This window comes from Myotis myotis, unplaced genomic scaffold (genome assembly GCF_014108235.1).
Source record: "Myotis myotis isolate mMyoMyo1 unplaced genomic scaffold, mMyoMyo1.p scaffold_m19_p_11, whole genome shotgun sequence".
In the NCBI taxonomy this organism is placed as follows: Eukaryota; Metazoa; Chordata; class Mammalia; order Chiroptera; family Vespertilionidae; genus Myotis; species Myotis myotis.
The window spans coordinates 75315838-75338337 of NW_023416315.1; the positions used below are offsets into that span (position 1 = coordinate 75315838).

Here is a 22500-nt window from a genome sequence, read left to right on the forward strand (position 1 = left end):
GGCCAGCCATGGCATCGCTTGCCTGGTTTTGCGGCTTTTCTGGGCCTGGCGCCGAAACACAACTGAGGCCTAGATGTTCTCCCTCGGGGTTAATACTTACGGGAATGGTCACGCCAAGGCCTGCATGGGAGTCACATGAGGCCATTCTTTGGCCCTTGTTCCTCCTCTAAGGGGGTCTATTGCATGTCCAGCAGCATCAGAGAGGAAAAGGTCAGAGGAGAGTCCAAACCACATGATCGGCGATATGAAAGGGCAGGGGGTCTCAACTGCATGACCAGCTATATGAAAGCTCAGGGAGTCTAAACTCCTTGAGCAATGATAAGCTAAGGGAGGAAAGGTTACTCTGGGGCATGATCCCTTTTTCCCCCAGTTTTTCCAGTCGCTAGGCACCCAGAGCTTTCCACCCTGGTGACTTTCTGTACCTGGTCCACCATCCTTGTTCTGATCATGTCTAACTACTTCCAGAGAAGTACTCGGGTTTATAAAAAAATAGCAGAAAGACCGTTCAGAAAGCCAATTCAAGGTGATGGTCCTATTAACTATTCTCATATTTTGCATGCATGGGCAAAGAATTCTGAAATTTCCCCAATGTCTCCACTATGTCAAGCTATGATCAACTCTAAGCTCTCAGTTCTAAGTATAAGTTACTCCCAAAGGTTGGAGACTATGGGAAGTGGCCTTTATAAGATCACTAGAGGCCCAGTGCCTGAAATTTGTGCATGGAAGGGGGTCCCTCAGTCCGGCCTGCACCCTTTCGCAATTCGGACGACCCCTTGGGAACTGTCTGACTGCCGGTTTAGACAGTCAGACATCCGGCAGTCGGACATCCCTCTCACAATCCAGGACTGCTGGCTCCTAGCCTACACTTGTCTTCCTGCCTGACTGATCACCCCTAACCACTCTGCCTGCCTGCCTCATCGCCTCTAACCACTCACCTGCCTGCCTGATGCCCCTAACTGCTTGCCTGCCTGCCTGATTAACCCTAACCACTCACCTGCCTGTCTGATCACCCCTAACTGCTCGCCTGCCTGCCTGATTGCCCCTAACTGCCTCTGCCTAGATCCCTGCTGCCGCGGCTTTGTCTGGAATGATGTCTGGGAGATTGTTCAGCTGTCTGGTCTAATTAGCATATTACACTTTAATTATTATAGATTACTGCACTCAGTGGGGTCAATCATGAAATTCTATTGTAATCAATACAAATAGAAACTCAAGAAGAGGGTTTGTCATTGATATTTAATGAAACAGAATTTATTGTGCTTAAATTTTACATGTATAAAAAGTTGCATTAAATTCACAGCACTGTACTATTATCATAAGGAAAACCATTGTTGTTTTTAATTTCCAAGAAACTATTTATTGTCCTGCAAGAGAAAGCCTATATAATAAAAGGCTAATATGTAAATTGTCCCTTTGACCAGGAGTTCAACTAGGAGTTCAGCTGGGAGTTCAACCGGGGGATAGGGCCCGCTGGCCAACCACCCACAGCCCTTCCCCCTGGCCAGCCCCGCCCCTGATCGTACCACCCCACCCCATCGGGGCAGGCCAGCCGTACCCCACCCATGTATGAATTCATGCACCAGGCCTCCAGTTACTAACTAAAATTATAGTCCCCCCCAAAAAAAACTGTTATTGATTAAAGAATAGTTTATAAATTTAAAAAGTAAAACATCTAGTATGTGAGTATAACTAATTTGTAGATACTATTTTACATGATGAATAAACTAATTAAAGATTACACAGTCAATTAGAAAACTCGAAAGGTGCAATTAGGAAAATACATACCACAGCGGTAGGCAGGGGGGTCAGGTGGTGTCTGTGTGTCTATGTGTGTGCGTGCGTGTGTGTATGTACACAGATGATTTCAGAATAGTGAAAGCCTGAAATCATAAAAACTGTTTTTGAGGATCATTTTAAAAGACAAAAGAAGTTATTTTGACTAAAATATCTACCAACTGAATTCAACTACTTTGACTAAATGCTTCACTGAAGTAGCCAACAGTTTCAGTAAAATGACTGATGAACCAACTGGTTATTATGGTATCATGTAGACATGTCCAGAATTTTAAACATTTATTAAATGTTTAATGTTAATTTTCCCAAAGCACTCTCTAATATATAGAAAATCAAATCTTCTAATATGGTTACTTGTAAAAGTTCATATGCACTTAATGACTCTTATTTTTAAAAATGACACTTTGATTTAATAATCATTATGAGTTGAATTTTATAATTTTAGGTTTTCCAGGTTCAATCTGGGACTCAGAACATTTGAGAGAATAGAAAACTCTAAGTTATGAAAATAATTAGAATAAACTCTTAAGGTTAATATAACAGCACCGTTTTCCTAATTAGGTCTCATACATGACCCGTGAATAATCAAAACTTTCAAGGTTAAATGGCTGAATATTTTAAAACAGATATTAAGAAGCTGGCAAGATATACACAGATACTTGCCACTGTTTTATGGGATTTCACTCCAACCAATTATCATTAGTTTGGGCATCTTATAATTTAGATTTGACCTCTCACGTAGTTGGTGTGTCTTAATGTTCTCAGGACACTGAGGGAACCTAGGAGGTCTCCTCACTCTGACTCAGTTTCTAATCCCCTGTTCACTTCCATTGTCCCCTCAACTGGAACACTGCCATATTATGAGTCTCTGATTCATTTGTGTTTACCTTTCTTGTCTGCATTTTATTTGCATAAATATTCTGTGGGAAAGTCTCAAGGTGGATAAGAGGAATAACAAACAATTTATTTTTAAAACACACAGAGATAATTTTTTAAAAGGATATCTATAAAGTATGTTCAGGTGCATTCTCAGAGAATTTCAATATACACAAAATTTATTTATTTCATTATTTCACTGCCTTGCAAAAAAAAAAAAAAATTCCATCTGAAGGTCTGAAGTGAGACACACGGGATGATACAGGATTAAGTTAAAACCTTAACCCTTCAGCCATTCTTAATAGCTAGAACTCAAATTACCCATGTATAACAGTATTTCTGAGTAACTTGAATTCCAGACTCAAAATATCATCCTTAAAACATCATGTTCAGCTCCTATTCTGAGATATTTTATGCTGACTTGGTCTGTGCTTCCTTCTTCAACCCGCTGTGTGTTCACAGAACGTGGAATTCCCTTCTGGTCTTTGTACCATCTATGCATACCCTGTCTGCCATTTAAGAGCCAGACCAACTTATATCTTATCTACTTCTAGAGGGGGGTTTGTTTGGCCTGTCCAGCTTGCGCTGATCTGCTACTTTGACACCCCAAAAGCATTTTTTCTTGATCATCCTGATACTCAATACTTTGAAATCTTTGAATCGAACACTGTATCAAACATAATTTCAGTCAATGTTCCTATTCTATAGATAAGAAAATGAGTGACTTTCCAAGTGGTATGAAAAGTACACTGTTTTTTGGAACCTTGTTATTCCTGCTTTCCTGTGTCCCCTTAATCATGAGTATTGTAATGAACTTTCTAATGGTGGCTGGACTGTGTCTTTCCAACTAGACTATGAACGTCACAGATTAGGAGAGCTATACACATAGCAAGCACCTAGTAAGTACATGTTGGCTGAATAAATGATGTGCAATCAAGTTTTAATTTCATTTGCAGTAATTAAAAAAAAAATTTCCTCTGGAATTAAGTATTCTTGGGATCCTTTCCATCAGATTAGCTTGTGAACAAGGTATCAGGCCTGGGACAGGTGTAAATAAAATTTATTTACTAAAATAAGCTCAGACCAAAGCCAATAATTATTAATGCTCAGGTTTCAACATCTGATTGACATCAAAATAATGTTTAGGAAAGAAGAAAGAAAAAGCAGGAAGAGAAGTTTAAGCATCCCAACTACCCATGCCTATAAATAAGTGAAAGTCTTTTCAATAAAAATAAAATTCTACATGATTGTCTCTATGTACATTAGGTTTCTCATTCTTGAATCGCAAAGGGCTCCATGCTTCCCCTTTTCCCGCTGTACACCAACTCAAAAGAAACGACACACAAAGAAAACATGCCTTTGGTGAGTTGCAGGATGAATGAGAAATCAGTCTCTTCTGTGGTCATTAGCAGTGTCTTTCCCTCCTTGTCCCCATTACGGAATATGAAGGTCATCTAATTTATTTCCAGGAAAAAAAGTGGCTATCTCTACACTGTTCATTTTTCCAAATTCTTCAAGGTACCACGTGTTACAAGGATAATTAGATTTTCTTCGAGGAAAAATGCTCCCCTTCACCAAAGAAAACTCTCGGACAATTTAAATACAAGAGAGAAATCCCTTTAAAGAAACTCCCTTTTTACTGAGTGCTCACCAGTTCTTCCTATGTATATCCTCTTTTCTAGTAGAATAATATAAAGACTTTAATTACCTGGGTGTGATTTAATACAATAAAGTTTATGTATTTAATATTTTTATTGTAAGTGTAGTGTAAATAATACTGAAGAGTTTAGACACCTTATTCATACACTTCAGTCACACAGTTAAGTGGCTAATACATTGTTTAAGAATATAGCAGGCTTTGAGGATAAAATGCTTGGTTTTGAATCCTGGCTCCTTTACTCTTAGCTATGTGGCCTGGGGGAAGTTACTTAAGGCCTCTGTCACTCTTTCTTTACTCTAAAAGCAGGAATAATAAAGGGCCTACTTTAAACAGATGTTATGAGGATTAAATGATTATTTACATATGCAAACTACTTGGAACAGTATCTGGGTCCTAAGTGATCAATAAATGGTAGAGACAGTCTACCATTAAGGTTGATAATCACAACCCTAAATCCTTTATGGAAGAAGGTATGGTATAAATACATGAACTAAGTTTTAAATATTGTATGAGTTTAACTAGCTCTAAAAATATTTTAGCCCTTCTCGCAAAAAGAGATTTTTATTACTATAATAGGAAAATCATAAAACAAACATATATGTACTCCTCATAATACCATAATTATCCCAAAGAATTATTTATGGAAAATAAAAACACTAAGACAAAAGCCCAGGTCATGTCTCAGATCACTTTTGAAGCAACAAAGTACATTTCAAAGTAGAATGGCCATCATTGAAATGCTCTGTAAAGAGTCCCTACACTGACTTTCCTCACCCATCAATGCCAGACCTCATCATTACCTTGTCATTAAAATCATTAACATACATGCATTGAATGGCCCAGGCCTATATCATATCTGTTATACACATGAAGCTTATGCAATCAAATAATATATTTTATGTTGGAGAAAACTTAAATAGATTAACTCAAAGTAGACTAAAAAATGGAAATTTTAAAAGACATAGCAATCCTATATAATAAAGGGTAATATGCAAATTGACTGAACAGCAGAATGACCAGCCGCTATGATGCACACTGACCACCAGGGAGCAGACAGTCAGAGCAAGAGCTGCCCCCTGATGGTCAGTGTGTTCCCACAGGGGAAGCACTGCTCAGTCACAAGCCAGGCTGATGGCTGGTGAGCACAGCGGCCCACCTTCGCGGCAGTACTAAGGATGTCCGACTGATGGCTTAGGTCCGCTCAGGGCCTAAGCCATTGAGGGCTCCTGGACTGTGAAAGGGTGCAGGCCAAGCTGAGGGACCCTCCCCGCCCACCCCCAGTGCACGAATGTTGTGCACCAGGCCTCTAGTATGCATATAAGCCTGATAGATAATACATTTTTCTGCCAAACATTCCTTTATAGTATGGATTGAGTAAAGTCCCTTGTATCTGTAAATGACATAAAGAGCATCAATCTCACTTGACAGAAAAAGCCAGTAACTTAATACCATTATCTTCTCTTGCCAATAATTAATTTAAAGTTTACTGTGTACCTTCTATATATAAGGCACGGGAGGAGGGTTTAAACATCTATCAAAGAACCTGCAGTCCAGCATGAGAACAATATGTACTTGAATAACTACATGGTTGCCAGCCAGAAGTGTACTAAGAAAAGTAGCAATTAAGTAACAACAGAAGAGTTAATAGCAGGCAGAGATTATTTATTATTTGCCTCTAAGAAGGATCCCAATGTATTGTCATTAAAGACAGTAAAGTAAGAGCAAATTTTGATGGACAAAACATAAATTGTTGACTATGCAGATGATAAAACTCTTTCTGGGTTTGAAGAAGATCGATGTTGGATGGTTCAAGTGTCATCATGCCATTTCCCCCCACTCATGTGAGCATTTTACAGATTAAACTGCAGTCCTTAGTAGAACCCCTCATAATAAGTAAAGTAGAAATTACTTTAAAAAATAGAATCATTGTTTATAGAGGCAAAACAGACGTTAACGTCTGGAACACTGAGGACTTACTAGGCTTGTTTGTTTTTTAATATGAGCAAGGGAGAAAAAGAAAACTAGTGGAGTTACTGATTTTTTTTTTGGTCTCATTTGTGAGATCTTGAATAAAGGGTAATCAGTAGGCTTAGTTTTAAGGTATCTTGAGGCAGGAGTCTATGAAGTTTGGACTGGATAATCTCCCCAGCCATTCATTTATTTATTGAGCACCTAATACATACCAGGCAACTGTATTATTTCAGAAGAGTACACATTGGCACAGAAGGGCACATACAAAAGGTAAACATGTTTCCCTTAATAGTCACATTAATAGTTCTTCTAAACCTGATAAAATATGTCATAGTCCTTTAAGTGGGTGTGGAAATAACTTCATCTTTAATTTTAAAGCAAATTATCCATTTGGCAAATAATGGATAGCCTTTCAAACTAGAATCCAGACATTTATTTCAAACAGTATAACAATTTTTCTGCCCTTGAAACTAAAGATTTATAATTCAACTATTCCTTTTTATCCACTAATTATTTACTACGGAAAAGCAGTAATTTATATTTCCTGCTTAAAGACGGCATAGCCAGCTCCTAATTTGATGTAATTTACACCTGGGAGAATTAGACAGCTATTTGGAACTTCTTTAGATAATTGGATAGAAAGTATTTAGTGATGGAGGGATGTAAAGTCTGTTGCTATTTTCTGAAATCGAGATACACAGTCAGCGACTTAAATCAAAGAACTTCTAGAAGGATAAAATTTTAATTATGAACAAAATCAGAAGTGAAGTAAAATCAGTTCAATAGACATTATGTGCAAACCACTAAGCTAGGATCTGATGTGGAAATAGGTTCCTGTTTTCATAGAGTTTTTCGGTTTAATAGAGAAAGACATACTGTACACAAGGCAGAATGTGACCCATACCACAGTAGACAAAGTGCAATGAAAGAAGTGAGATAAATTCTGGCAACATCATTAGTCACTGCTCTGTGAAGGAGGGGTTTGTCACTTCGGGTAGGTTTTGAAATATATGAAAACGTTCATTATGCAGAGTTGAGGAAAAGTGCATTCTGGCCTTGGCTGGTGTGGCTCAGTGGTTGAGCACTGACCCATGAATCATGAGGTCATCAGTTCAATTCCCAGTCAGGGTACATGCGCGGGGTAGGGGGTGCACAGGAGGCAGCCAATCATTGTTTCTCTCTCATCTATGTTTCGGTCTCGCTATTCCTTTCCCTTCCTTTCTTTAAAATCAATAAAAACATACTTAAAAATTATAAAAATTAAAATAGATAATGACTTTTCATAATATATGCTATTTTGATAAATCTTTATATTTGTTGTTTTAATTGCTCAATGAGGAGGGGAAGCAAATATAAAACATTTCGGTATTAGAAAGTGAAAGATGGAAAGATATTAAAATAAATCTATCTATAGTCCTCATTGCGATTAATATGCTTGTATTGTAGTAGCAATGGCTGCATGCATAAAGACTTGATCTCTGAAAAAAATTATTTTTAATTTTCAGTTTATATCATTTTAAAAAAACACATATATTAAAATTAAATATAGTGGAAAAAATCTTTCTTGCATTTCCAGTAGATTTGATTAACAAAAAAGAAAAGAGGTAAGCCATTTTAAAAGTAGGATATATACCCTTGAGGGTCTTGCTCATGATACCCAAATAATTGGTGAATTTTTCAAATGCATACTCATTACTTACCTCTGCTTAATCTTAAGTTGAAAAATATGATTGCTATTTTGCAAGCAAAAACAGTTAAATGTCAATAATTTCATAAAGTTCCACCTAAAAGTCTATTTCTTGTGAATCCCAACTCAAAGGTACATCCTCCATAAACACTTTTCTGATTCCTGTTGCTCATGTGCACCCTTAAGTCTCTGAATTCACAATTTGGTTACAAACCTCTTCATTCCTTTACTTGGTGTCTCTACTTATACACCTATCCAGCCCTTTATCATACTTACACCTCCTGTAGCTACAGATTATCTACAGTCCCCAGCAGAGTATGCTGCACATAGTAGGTGCTCAAAAAATGTTTATTTAACTTAAATGAGTGGAACTCATCTCTCCTCCACTCCACCTGCCAAGCCTTTACTAGAAGGAAATGCAGAGTGGTAGTTGATGGTTATACTGTAGTTTAATCTTTTGGTCTTACAGCCCATCTTCAGCCATAGCATAAAGCACAACACAAACAGAGGACTAGCTGCATTAACAAACTGATTTGCTGACTAAAAAACAACTGTGTTGCATCTTCACTTGTGTAATTTATAAGTACCCAAATCACCCAGGGCAGGAGAAATCTTGATGCCTGCCTACATCCTAAAGCAAAGAGTCAAATTATAATGGGCAAGTTTATCTTCTTTAGATTGTGGTCACAGTATATTTTCTAGAGGAATGCCAATTGTCTTCATTTTCTCCTTGATACTATTTTTCTTTAGAATAAGAAACACTAGGGATAAAGTTCTCTTAATCTGAGATGTTAAAAAGTAATTTAAGTCAATAGACATTAAACCATAAAGCCACAGCAGTGCTTCTGATTTAGATGTCATCAAATGTAATAATTTATTTATATAGTGTCATCATTTATTAGAAACTCAGTGGCACAATGGGAATTTTATTGGCTTTCCAGAAATACAGTATTGCGTAATACCACGAAACTAATGATAAAAATTGTGTCTTAAATGTTATGATAAATATCAACAAGTGCTATAAGGAAAAGCTTACAATTAATGGTTGATAACTATAATATGGTCAACTTTAGGCAATGTAAAGTCAATTTAAACAAATATTGACAAGTCAAGACTAAATGTAAGACTAGATTACAATTGTTTTTATGTGGTTACTCATTATAGAAGAGCCTTTATACCTTGTCTTCAGATAACCCTAGTTATTTGAGAAAATTGAATACATTTAACATAGTGTGCCACTGGAAAAGAGTAACAAACATCCTTTTATAAAGATATCTTTTAAAAAATTCGATAGAACATTTTTCCACCTTTACCCTGCCCTAGCACACTTGAAGGATATCACATTACTCATTGGATAAGACTAAGAATCCTGTCCTCAGAAACTGCAGGAGGTGCTGATGCTTCAATTTTACTATGGAAACAAATTTTATTTGACCCGATATAACAATCTTTATCCAGTAAATGAACTTATACATACAGTACTTTTAGAAACATATTAAATCTATTGAAAAACCATGTATCTACTTCCCACTCATTACAGTTTTGTTCAAGTCCTTGGTTTTAAAGTTTCTTGATCCTTACTTCTACTAATTGTAGTTTCAATACCTTTAACTTACATGGGGTATATTGGTTAACTCTAAAAGAAAATGTTTAAAATCATATGAATTCATCTTTATCTCTTATTTGTATGTCCTACTTGTTGGTCAATGACATTTAAAAATATGAGAATACACTGAGTATTGCTATAGGCTAATGCTGTCCATTGATTTCCATACGTTTTGACTATTTCACAAAATAGCATCAAATTTTTCTAATTAAAAGGAACTACTCAGATGAGTTTTTTCTTTTAACTCTCTACAGTATCTATTTATGGTAGTACTTGCCACAGAGTTGTTGAATAAATAATGGTAACTAGTATGTAAGCATTTAAAAATCAAAGCATGTGATTAGCACTTTATCAATTTCATTTGCATTTGCATACATTTCAAAAAATTTATTTATTGTCTCAAGTTTTACATATGTCTTTTTTTCCCCTGCTTAACCCTTCCCCTCCCCCCAAGCTATTCTCACCAGGGCCAAGCCCAGCCCCCACCGCCCCAGCGTCTGTGTCCATTGGTTACACTAATATGCATGCATACAACTCCTTTGGTTGCTCTCTAACCACCCCCCTCTCCTTCTAGTATTTAAACACAAAATCATATAATTATATTTGTAATTTATTGGTAGATTTATAAAAATTGCAAGTTTTGTTATGTTCATTTTTATAAAGGCAGGTTGAAATGAGAAACAATTTATGCTTAAACATTTTTAATTTTGAAGGGGAATTTTGGTTTAACATATCACAGAAATAAGCTAAGACGTGAAACTACAGTTATAAATGGAAAAAGTTACTTTTAAAAGAAAACATTTTGTTAGTACTTTTTAAAATGACTTAATCTTAGGCTAAAGAAATTATTTACTTAATTTCACATAAGCTGTTTATTCTTTTTTAACAAATCCTGATTTCTTACACTAAATTCTAGATTTTATATTTTAAATTTAATCACACATTAGAGAAATATTTAATTCTCTTATAGAAATGAATAAGAAGGCCATATATTTAAAAATAACTAGGATTAATATATCAATTAAGAAATTATAAAACAGATCTTTACTTGTATGGTTCAATGGCTTTCCAATTTATTATTTTTTTAAGATTGTTTTCACTTTTGTAAATTAAAATAACATTTACCACAAAAATTCTAGTGTCGAGTGAATTGACCTTCATTTTGATTTGCAACAGTTTGTATATAGCTGCCAATAGTTTGTATATAGCTGTCATTAGGATAGTAATCAGAAACACCACTCCAGTTCAACAGATAAAAATTGTGCTTATCTCTTGATGAAAAGGTAAATATTTCTCCTCCCAGAAATATGCCACCATTTTTAAAAGGGGATAGAAAAATTGGAGTGAACAAATGATATTTCAATTTCATATATACCTGTATAATTTGCTTTCTTCCAACTATAATTAGAAAATGCCCTACTAAATTTTCCATCCTTTTCACTCTGGCTAAGGATAAACAGTCAAATAAATTTCAATGTTTCTTCTTAAAATCAGCATACAACCTTAATCCTAATATACTTAATAAATCTCTTTACTCCCTTATTCAATTCTCTTTAAATATTCAGTCAGTGTTTAATTTCAATGGAATATTATTTTCAGATAATTGTAATAAAATGTTCTCTTCTAAGATAAATTGCCAATATTAAGGATGTGGCACACAATTCTATCTTATATCCTAACAGATCTGACTTCAAGCTTGAGTTCCAAAGTTCCACTTAAAGATAACATAAAGTTTAAGAAACATGACAAAAAGGTAGATTAAGGTTAAAGAAACAATTTTATGAAGTGAATGTGTGGTAGTCAGTTAGACAGGCATGAGTAGAGCAAGGAAGATGGGCCAGATGCAGAAAGTCCCCAGGGCAGAAAGCTCCAGGTGCCTAGCAGCAGGCAGCACTGGGAAAACAAGGACCTCACCCCCAGGGTAACCTTTCCTCCCCGAGCTCTCTCTGGTCATGCCATTTGAACCCCCTGACCTTTTATATTGCTTGTCTTTCGGCGTGGACTCTGCCCTGACCTTTCCTCCCCTGGCCTGTTGCTAGTCACGCAGTAGATCCCTTTGGAGGAGGAACAAGAGGCTGAAGAGTGGTCTCAGGAGACTCCCAGGCAAGGCGCCTGCACCCCTCCTGTAGGCAGTAGGCATTCACCCCTGGGGATAACATCTAGGCCTCGGCTGTGTTTCAGCTCCAGGTTCAGAAAAGCAGCAAAACCAGACAAGCGAAGCCTGAGCCATGGCCCAGGATCAGCTGCACTGACTAATGCCCCTCTGCCCTGGTACTGACCCAATCAGTAGACACCAAGACCCTTGAAGGACTCACCTGGAAAGGCCATGACTATTCTATTGAGATCTTTCCTTAGAACCTCCCTCAAACCCCATATATATATATATATATACATACATATATATACATATTATTGATTTTTTACAGAGAGGAAAGGAGAGAGTTAGAAACATCGATGAGAGAGAAACATTGATCAGCTGCCTCCTGCACACCTCCTACTGGGGATGTGCCCACAACCAAGGTACATGCCCTTCACGGGAATCGAACCCGGGACCCTTCAGTCCGCAGGCCGATGCTCTATCCACTGAGCCAAACCAGTCAGGGCTCAAACCCCTACTTTTAAAAGCCCTAAATTTGGAGGCCCCAGGCTGGCTCTCCCTATGGAACACGCCAGCATCATTCCCCGCCCCGCTCCCCAGGTGCATTTCCTTGCCTCTCTTTTTCTGTTCGGCTGCTCGGGTCCTTGTTTTGCCTCTGTGACTTGCTCCCTGAGCTCACACAGCTCAGCTGGCTCACTTCTTCCACAGCTCAATTATTCTACCTCTGTGGCTTTCTAAATAAACTTTGTTTTATAGTTTGAATCTTGGCTCTGAATACTTTCTTAGCCAGAACTGAAGTACCAAGGCTGCTGAACTGAGGTCCAATTGGTGCCATTTTTGCCACCAACAGATATATAAAATATATAAATTTATCTAAGATTTCTTCCCCCACCTTCAGCATTTGATAGTTACTCAAATTTATACAACATTCTGTAAAGAAACTGAATTGTACAAGATTTGAAGGCTCACTTGCAAATGATTTCAGATAATTTTGCAGTGGTGCTAATTTAAAAACATAAAATTATTTCAGACTTCCCATTCTTTTTTTTACAAAAATATGTATTTTTATTAATTTCAGAGAGGAAGGGAGAGGGGGAGAGAGATAGAAACATTGATGATGAGAGAGGATCATTGATCGGCTGCCTGCTGTACCTATTGGGGACCGAGCCTGCAATCCAGGCACGTACCTTGACCAAGAATGGAACCTTGACCTCCTGGTTCATTGGTCAATGCTCAATCACTGAGCTAAATCAGCTGGGCTTCCCATTCTATTTGATTTATAGAAGTGATAGCTGTGACCCAAAAGGCTGTAATAAAAATATAGATGTAACTTATTTGATTATTGATGAGTACAAATAAATTATGCCTAATCTCAGAATCAAAACAGTTTCCTGTTAAGATACCATTGGTGCCATTCTTGTGCCTTGCAACAAACTTTCAACAAACATTTAGCTATGGATACAAGGACCTCTATATTACTAACCCGTTGGCCAGAGAAATAAAAGAAAACTAAATTATATCTTGACACTTGGGCATTAAGTCAGTTTTGCTGCTCTCCAAAAGCCCTTTGATCTATTCATCTAAAAATTGTATTTTTGCTTGTTCGTGAACTAAGCTTGTCAGAAATGTCAGGATGAGTATATGGATGCACAAAATATATGTCCTGCTTCTCTCTAATTCCCTCTTTGATAATTTGGGTTCTGACTCTCTGAAGAATTTGACCTTGACCTCAAAGTCCTCTGATTAGACCCTATGGCTGTGGCTACCCTCCACCTCCCTCCCCCAAGTGGATCAACCATGTTTCTGGACAGTTGTCTATTTCCCTTTGCCAAATTGCCCTGAGGAAATGTGGCCCCTAAACTGCTGGTTCTTGGTGCAGCTGTTTCCTGGGTATTTCTACAGAGACTGTCTCCACCAGGATTACATAGGGTTCATATCATTATGTCTGTCTCATTTCCACTAGTTATATTAAACATTTTGGTCATCTACTGTTTATATAAATTATTTCATTCTGTCCTAATGAGAGAAACTGCTGCTAGAAATAGGAACCCTGAGATAAAATTTTAAACTGTGTTTATTGGTGCCAAAGTATTCAAGTATACTGTGTTACTTATGTGACTGATCAATTTTAAATTCCACCAAAGTAGTCAAAATGCAGTGCTTTTAACATTTATTAAAATATAACATCTTATGTAAATTACCTTTATATTAAGTAATATTCTAAAATAATAGTCAACTTTATATAATAAACATCTTAGGTTATAAAATGCCTTTTCTTAACAATTACACATCTACGTCCCAAGCCATATGCCAAAAGCTGAAGTTAAAACATCATATAAGTATGTAAAAACCTCCCATTTCCCCTGCTACTAGACATAGAAAAAATTAATACTGAGTAGCAATATTCATTTTTCAACAATTCACTCAATGGTTCTTTGACCCCTATGGAAAGAACATTACTGAGGCTCAACTAGTGTTACTGCAGATGAAGATGTACCTCTAACAACGTATCCTCCTTACATAGCAAACAGAAGCAGTGAGCTCCAATGCTGTCAGCTAAAAGTTTTCTGACCCACTTTGCCTAAATTGTGGGGATTCAGATCACGATGTCAGATATCATTTGTACCGTTCTAGAAAAATCCTTTAAGACCCTACAGGAACCCACACATTTCCCCAATTGGCATGGTGGGGATATAACACTGTTCAGCTGAAGGCACTGCAGCTCTGGGAGGATCTTTTTTATTAAGAGGAACTAGAATGAGTTGTAGGTGCCACATATGGGGATTGGGATAATGTAAAAAAGAACCGCAGCTACGGAGCCACACTTGTAGCACCTAAAAAAGATAAGATGATAAAGAGCTCGCATAGTCATAAGTTCTCTACACTCTACACTCAAAGCTAACTAGCAAAGTTAATGAAAATGTTTAGAGATTAAATAAAAATGGAATTAAGTCAGAACAAAAATCATGAGGCCCAGAATTGTAGGAAAAAAAGGTGAGATAGAAAAATTGTGACAAGTTGTGAATTAGAAAAATCTATAAAATCATAATACGTGTTTATGTTTAGGGCTTCCTAATGCATCTTAATGATCCAAATATCAGCAAAAATAGTGCAGGTTTAATAGGCATTTAGACAATGAAGAGAGAGCATTCCACTCGCTCAAGTTGTCAGTCACTTTCAACTGCTTTCCTCTGAAATACAGAGACAATTTCAAATGCTTTTGTCCACAGAGAGTGAGATCTAAGATCTGTAGGGATTTAATATAAAATATCACCAACCAAAGGTGTAGGGTTTTCAATTGTACATGCGTCTACAAATAGCAATTTAAATTTTGAGGCAGCCAAAGAGAATAGAAGAAAGGTAATATTATATACTTGAATATTTTCATTATGTTTCACGACAGTTCACAATGTATATTAGATTTTCAATACCGTTTTACAAAGTGGGAGTCTAAAAGTCCCTTTTAGATGTCTTTGGTTGCAAAGTATTATTGCCAGGAGAGACTGAAGTTTCTTATTGGAATGATAACAACAACTGATGTTCTCAAGAGGCAGAGGATGCTGGAAAGATGACTGGGACATGCGATGTACAGAAAGTTCTGGGGCATGTGTTCAACATGTTAATCAAAAACATGAATCTCCATTGCAGTCTTGAAATAATACTGCACTACTAATTTCATGTGATGCCTGAGCCTTTTGACTTTCTTACCCTACATTTTTGGCTGCTAAGGACACAAAAAAAATGTGTTTTCTAGTCTTATATGAACCATATTAACATCTGAATCTACATAGAAGATCATTAACTCTCAAGCTTCAAATATTTGCTTGAGAGAGAGGGGAAATAATAATCACCGACTAATATAGAATATTAGCAAGTGTAACTTTGAAATGTTATAGAGGCTAAGAGGATTCAGGCATGAAACAAGAATTCATCTGAAAACTCAACAGTAGGAGACTCTAATCCTCAGAAATGAGAAGAACATGACAAGGGAAGGCTTTGTGTATAAAGCCTTCAATACAAAACCAGCTCAGGAAGAACATTCATTTTGATCTCTAGACACAGAATTTGAAAATAAAAAGAAATGGGAATCGTGTTTAACATTTTTACAAAAGAAAAATAGGCAAACCTGAACCAGCTTATTGAGAGTGGGGAGAAACAATTGCTTAATAAGAAAGAAACAACTGAGTTGAACTAAATATGGTGGGTACATCATTAAATTTCTCTTTTTGCCTCAGGTTTGGAAAGAGACAGGAAATGGATTGATTCTGCCAGTAGGAGTTCACCTTCCAGGTCTTTCTTCTCTTTTCATTCATTTAAGTCGAACACATGGGAAAAGAGAATACACTTAAATTATTTCTGCCTGAACACATCATCAATCCTAATTCTGTAAGTGGTCCTTTTAAGAGGCAAACATCAATATAAAATAGAAATCTAAAGTAATTTTATCTATATTCTATAGAACTCTGAGAAGTCAGGCAATCAGGTGTATTGGCACTGAAGTGCATACGGGAAGAGTATTATAAATTGTAATGATACTCAGCTCAGACTCTTAAGGAAGTATTTGTTCAGACCATGATGGCTCTAGAACTCTTTCAATAGCAGTAGAAACTCAAGATTTTAAAAATATATTGATTAAAAAGGGTCAAATAAGTTTCAAAAATCTATTTAGAATCTATATTATCCCACCTGGCTTCAACCTGTCCTGCTTCTTGCTAAAATCCACTTAGCATTCATCTGGTTTATACTGCATTGATCCCAGTATATTTATTTCCTTTTCAATTCACCTTTAATAAGATAAATAAAATTTAATGAGTGCTGGGAGGATAATCATAAATGAGATGAAAGGGCCAGCCTCTCTCTAGTCACATAAATTAGGATAGCTATAAAATATACCAACTAATTAAAATAAAATTTAAAAAGTATACTCTACCAATATTTAGAAAGATCTCTTTGCTCTCTTGTAAAGATGAACACTGCATTTACTTGTCCCTTCTTCCTAAAATCTCTTGTTCTTCCTTCTTCTTCAGAGGTCTAAGGCAATCTTGGATTTTACTCTTGTATTTCTTTGCGAAGTCGACCCATTTCAAGCTAAACTGTCACCTCCCACTTAATTCTTCCTAATCACTATCAGATGGCTATTGAATGCTTACTTTGTGTTCTATGAGGTGTTAGGAATTTATATACTATAATTTCTCTAAAATATCATCTCTGTCCTTAAGTTAGGGGTATGTGCAAAATGATCACCCACACATGCACACACACAGACATGCTCTCATGCACACGGCTAGTTCCAGGAATAAGCTCTTCAGAAGAGGAGGAGAGTGTGGGTTCTGACAGCAAACTTACCTGGGAAAATAGGTCTAGGCCCTGAAGGAAAGATGGAATGTAGGTGAGGGAAAGAAGATGAAAAGCAAAAAAGAAAAGAGCAGAAAGCTATTAAATAGTTAAGGCAAAACAAATGTACTAGTTTGGCAAAAGCCTTTGTTAGGGCCCTAATCGGTTTGGCTCAGTGGATAGAGCATTGGCCTGCGACTCAAGGGTCCCAGGTTCGATTCCCGTCAAGGGCATGTGCCTTGGTTGCGGGCACATCCCCAGTGGGGGGTGTGCAGGAGGCAGCTGATCGATGTTTCTCTTTCTTCGGTGTTTCTAACTCTCTATCCCTCTCCCTTTCTCTCTGTAAAAAACCAATAAAATATATTTTTTTAAAAAAAGCCTTTGTTAGGGGCATTACAAGAGTAGAAGTTGGAGTGGAGGGAAAGTTTTAAATGTGGAGCATCAAAATGAATAATATGGATGCTAATGTGGTATCTCTTGTTTTCCAAAAATAACTTGTAAGAAGCACTAATCCATAGCTATTCTGCTCTTCTAAAGCTTCAAAACATCTCCATCAATCTCAGGAATCCTTCTATATTTTACCATATAGGATTTTGCCATTTTGGAGTTGAATGGGAAGACTAAAATAAAAGTTTCAGTTTTGTTTTGTCCTGAATCTTAAGGACATTTAGTTCTTGGATTCAGCAAATAAATGCTAAACTCATCATTTTCCCTCTTGAACCTCTCCTCCTGTGTCCATTCTTGTTCTTTTGAGCTTTTAAAGTTTCTATGACCTCTCCCAATTTTCTTCTTTGTCCTCAGCATTCCATTGGTTGTCTTGTTCTAGTATTTCTCTTTACAGCGCTTCTTGTATCAATTCCTGCTCTTCATGGCCAGTCTTGTACTTAAGTCAGATACTACATATTACACGGATCACTTCTGTTTCCATCTTTCTCACCTCCCACATATCCTACGATACATGAGCTTCATTCAGCCACAGTGCATTCAGTACACTTTCAGATTACTTTGCCTAAACACAGCTCTGATACTGTGAAGCTCAAGCTCATAACATTCACAGGCTCCATACTGGATAAAATAAATCTCATAGCTCGATATTTAAGACATTCCACAGTCTAGTCCCACTTCATATATTCTAAATTCTACTTTACTTTTAATACTCTAAATTCCTATCAAAACTAATAATCAATGTTTTCTAGGCACATATCACAAGTTCCTGTTCTGGGTTGATATTATTCTCCCTTTTTGAATTGTTAATTGTGTACAACTTTAGATTACACCATTTTATATAAAAAATTTCTCATCCTGCCCTAACCTGTTTGGCTCAGTGGATAGAGCATCAGCCTGCGGACTCACGGGTCCCAGATTCGATTCCGGTCAAGGGCATGTACCTTGGTTGCGGGGACATCCCCAGTAGGGGATGTGCAGGAGGCAGCTGATCAATGTTTCTCTCTCATCGATGTTTCTAACTCTCTATCCCTCTCCCTTCCTCTCTGTAAAAAATCAATAAAATATATATTTTTAAAAAAAATAAAAATGAAATTTCTTATCCTGCTGACTCTAGCTGATGCCTACCATGAAGCCAGGCCTCATATTGTTTAAACTTCATATACCTTACTTCATGAATTATAAGAAGATGTGGGAGGAAAAGAAAAGTGATTGTCTAGTAAACTTACTGCATGTTTATGAAGTGCCATTAAAATGGGAAATATTTTAATATTGTTTATAGTCTCATTTACAATAACAATCGGGTATTACAAGAGGTAATATGAACCAGTAAATGTGTACACAGCACTATGAGGGACACACAGAACAATTACTATGCTTCAGGCACTCATTTCATCTGCAAGTATTCTGAGAGGTAGGTATTATTGCTACCCTCATTTTCAGCTGAGAGAACTGAGGGAAAAATGAATCCTATTCAGCTATTAAATGCTAGCTCTGGGATTGGAACCCCTGTAATCTGTACTACTGATACCACAAGACTCTTCCAGGTCTAGTTTCTAATTGCATCCGCATAACTATCCCCCTCCAAAACAACAACAAGTACCATGACTTCATTTCAGGACACATAAGCATGCTTTTTAAATGTTTCATAAAAATTCTTCCATTTCTGTTTAATTTTCAAAGTACTTGGAAGTGCATTCAATTATATGCAGCCAAATTTCGATTGAGAGAATTAGATAATATTTTTCTTTGGCTTATAATGTACATAAAATGTCTAACATTCTTTAAGTGAAAGTTTCTAAACACTCTATAAAGATGAAAATACAAAATACTGAAATGAAATTCTATCAACAATATTTGACATCTTATATACAAAAAGTTAATAACAGCAGAGACTGATGAAAAAATGAATGTAATTCAATGTTTTGCATGATAATTAAAAGTTTGATTATAATTTATATAAATTAGAAAAAGACAAGATTTGGCCTTCCTCTAATTTTTTTTCTTTTCTGAAATCGATTTTTAATAAGCTGAGGGAAACTTTCCTTTTATCTCTCTAAGAAAAATACATAAAAATATTCATATATTGCATAAAATGTACAGTTTGTTAAATGAACATTTTAATTTTATAAAGCCATAGTGGCAGGAAATTAGGCATTATATATACAATTTTTACATATCATTTTAAACATAATATTTTCTTTTCTGACATATTCCACAATAAAACTGTAGCTAAACTAATAAAATGAAGAACCTGAAATAATAATTACCAAATGCGGAATATTACAACCCTTAAAATGCCATAATTTAGCCTAATATTATCTTAAGTTCTAAAAAGATAATGTTTGATAAACTACTTTATTGCATCATTATTTTTAATTTTAATACCATCACATTAAAAGTACTTCTCTACATGTTCTCTATATATGGTCTATAACAACTATCTACTGCATCCTAGCAACTAGGAGTTGTATCAACAGCTTAAATACTTTTATTATGAATGTCATTTCTCTAAACTAGGTCTTTTCTTAATGGGGGAAAACAGGCTCTAACTCCTGTTTGCTCTTTAAAATTGTATTGTTTTAACATTAGCATACTCAGGAGAACTGCTGAAAGTAAAAGGCATGCAGCTACCCTCCGACTGGCTCCAGGATAAAGCAGGAATGGAAAACTTTTGTCTGGTTGCTCACTTTCCTTATTTTACTGTACTGCTATTCTCAAGAGCATATATTCATGTTCTTGCTTCTTCGAGTTTTATTACTGCTTTTGTATTATTTAATACATCTAAAGACACTTCCAAAAGACAAATTTTTCCATTTTGAAAAAGTCATGGTTTCGAACCTGATGAAACACATTAATGTTCACAGTGTGTTTTTCAAAAAGGTGATAGAATCAAAGTGCTATAAAGCAATTAGGTACATGATCTGAAAGACATTAATATGTCAAGTAGAATAAGATGTTTTAAAAGTCAACAAAATAAAATTCTGTGAAACTAGACACATATAAAGATCACATTTCTCTTTCAGATCTTTGACTAGATAATTCAAACATAGGTGGAGAAAATATAAAAATGAAAGAAAGTAATAAACTTACCTCAATTTAAAATTGGAAGTATATAACATTTAACTTTAGGAAGTATATACAGACATGTTATAATTCAATATAACAACTGAAAGGTATATATATATATATATATATATATATACACACACACACATATATACATATATATATGTATATATATATACACACACACATATACATATATATATGTGTGTGTATATATATTATATATATGTAATATATATACATACATATATATATATATATTTCAGATTCTGATTTTTTCCCCCCTGGATTTTAGGTTCTCCCATAGTCTGTACGTTTTAGTAAACAAGAAACTGATATGGTTGGCCTATTGAATAAGCCCAGGCATTTCTTAGAGTATTATACACATTTCTGAAATTCACAAAACATCAATTTTTAATACATCTACTCTCTCAGCTCCATTAAAAGGATGGTAGGGGAAAGATTTTAGAGTAATTAATGATATAGTTAGCTGCTAAATATTAATAGGAATCGTAGTCTTGCATAAAATATAACGTATAAACCTTGCCAATACAGACGCACCAGTAATTAAAGTTGAATATGTAATTACACTGATTAATATGACAGGCAAAAAGTTACACTTTACTGGTTTCTATGTAAACTGTGGGTAACAGTTAAACTTTGCATTTTATGGTTTATAAAAATGGGCAATATCTTGACTACAGTTCATAAATGGCTTAGAGACCTGCAATAGTAGTAAAAATTATGCCAACTTGCTCCATCATAAATATTCTTACTGCACCATGCAAACCAAACTGTGATAATGATCCATAAGATATAGAGTCATCTTAGGCACTGCTTTACATCCCAGAGAATGTTCGTTGTATTAAGAATTTGTAGAGAACTGTTACTACAATAATTATGGGACATTGGAGAGATTCTAAAGATTCTTAAATTTGATTTGGATACACATATTCACATCATGAACATGGTGCAATTTAACTGCACTTAAACTTGTACTTTTTACTTATACATCATTCGAATCTTCAGAAGAATACTCAATTTTAGGAGCCTGTGAATATAAGCTCTTGCTTTTATGGAGTCTGCTAACCACACTTACATGTGTGGCTGAGGCGAGCAGCCCGGACTGCTGTTCCCGTTGCTGTCCATGTGGTCCAGGGAGCCGTTGAGATCCTCGTGGACAGCCTGCAGGAGGCCGCTGGATGCGTTATTGATCAGGCCGGGGTTACTGAGCAACGGCAAACTGCTCTCTGCCAACGCAGCCTAGTGACATGAAGAGGGTGGAAAACAGCTTGTGTAATGCTCCTTAAAATTTTTTTTAAAACATAAACATTCTTTTAATGGGTTTGAATCATGGTGTGGATGTTTTAGAAGCATGTAAATAAAACGCACGGAAGGACAAAGATTTCTAATGGGCAACTTGTGGCAGAGATACCAAGAAAATGAACTGTGATGTGAAAATATGGAGGAATACTTCTCCCAGAAAACTTTTTTACTCAGGTGCTAGCCTTCCACATAATGAAATGCTGTAGCCTCACTTGTAGCGAGAAACTCCGAGATAATATAAGCAGTTGCTCGGCTTTTTAAAAATGACCAGAACTTAACTCAAAATAAAGAAGTCCTGGCATTTGCCTCCTCTGCATAAAAATTATATATTATAATTAAACTTTAAAGTTTTTGCCACAAGCACCATGTTCCCCAACACTATGATGTGAAATCATTTATGACAGCCTGGATAAATATTAATGCATAGCCACATGCATTTGCAAAAGCTTCTATCAATCTAGCATTTGCAGGAAAACCGAGTATTCCAGATTTTGCCACAGGGTGTCCTTCTTGCTTCTTCACATCAAAAGTATCTTGAATTAGAATCAGTGCTTTCTACAGTACTAGGTACTACAACTTACTTAGATGATAAACCAACTATTAAGAACAATCACAACCCCGCCTATAAACAAAGC

At 36.0% G+C, this 22500-nt stretch overlaps 1 protein-coding gene across 1 annotated transcript in view; it reads right to left on the reverse strand.

Annotated features, from left to right (window-relative positions):
* FOXP2 (forkhead box P2) overlaps positions 1-22500 on the reverse strand; it is a 691137-nt gene that overhangs the window by 7505 nt on the left and 661132 nt on the right. Inside the window, exon 18 of the mRNA XM_036328924.1 lies at positions 21639-21802. Coding sequence (XP_036184817.1) covers positions 21639-21802 — 164 coding nt within the window. The remainder of the gene's footprint in view (positions 1-21638; positions 21803-22500) is intronic.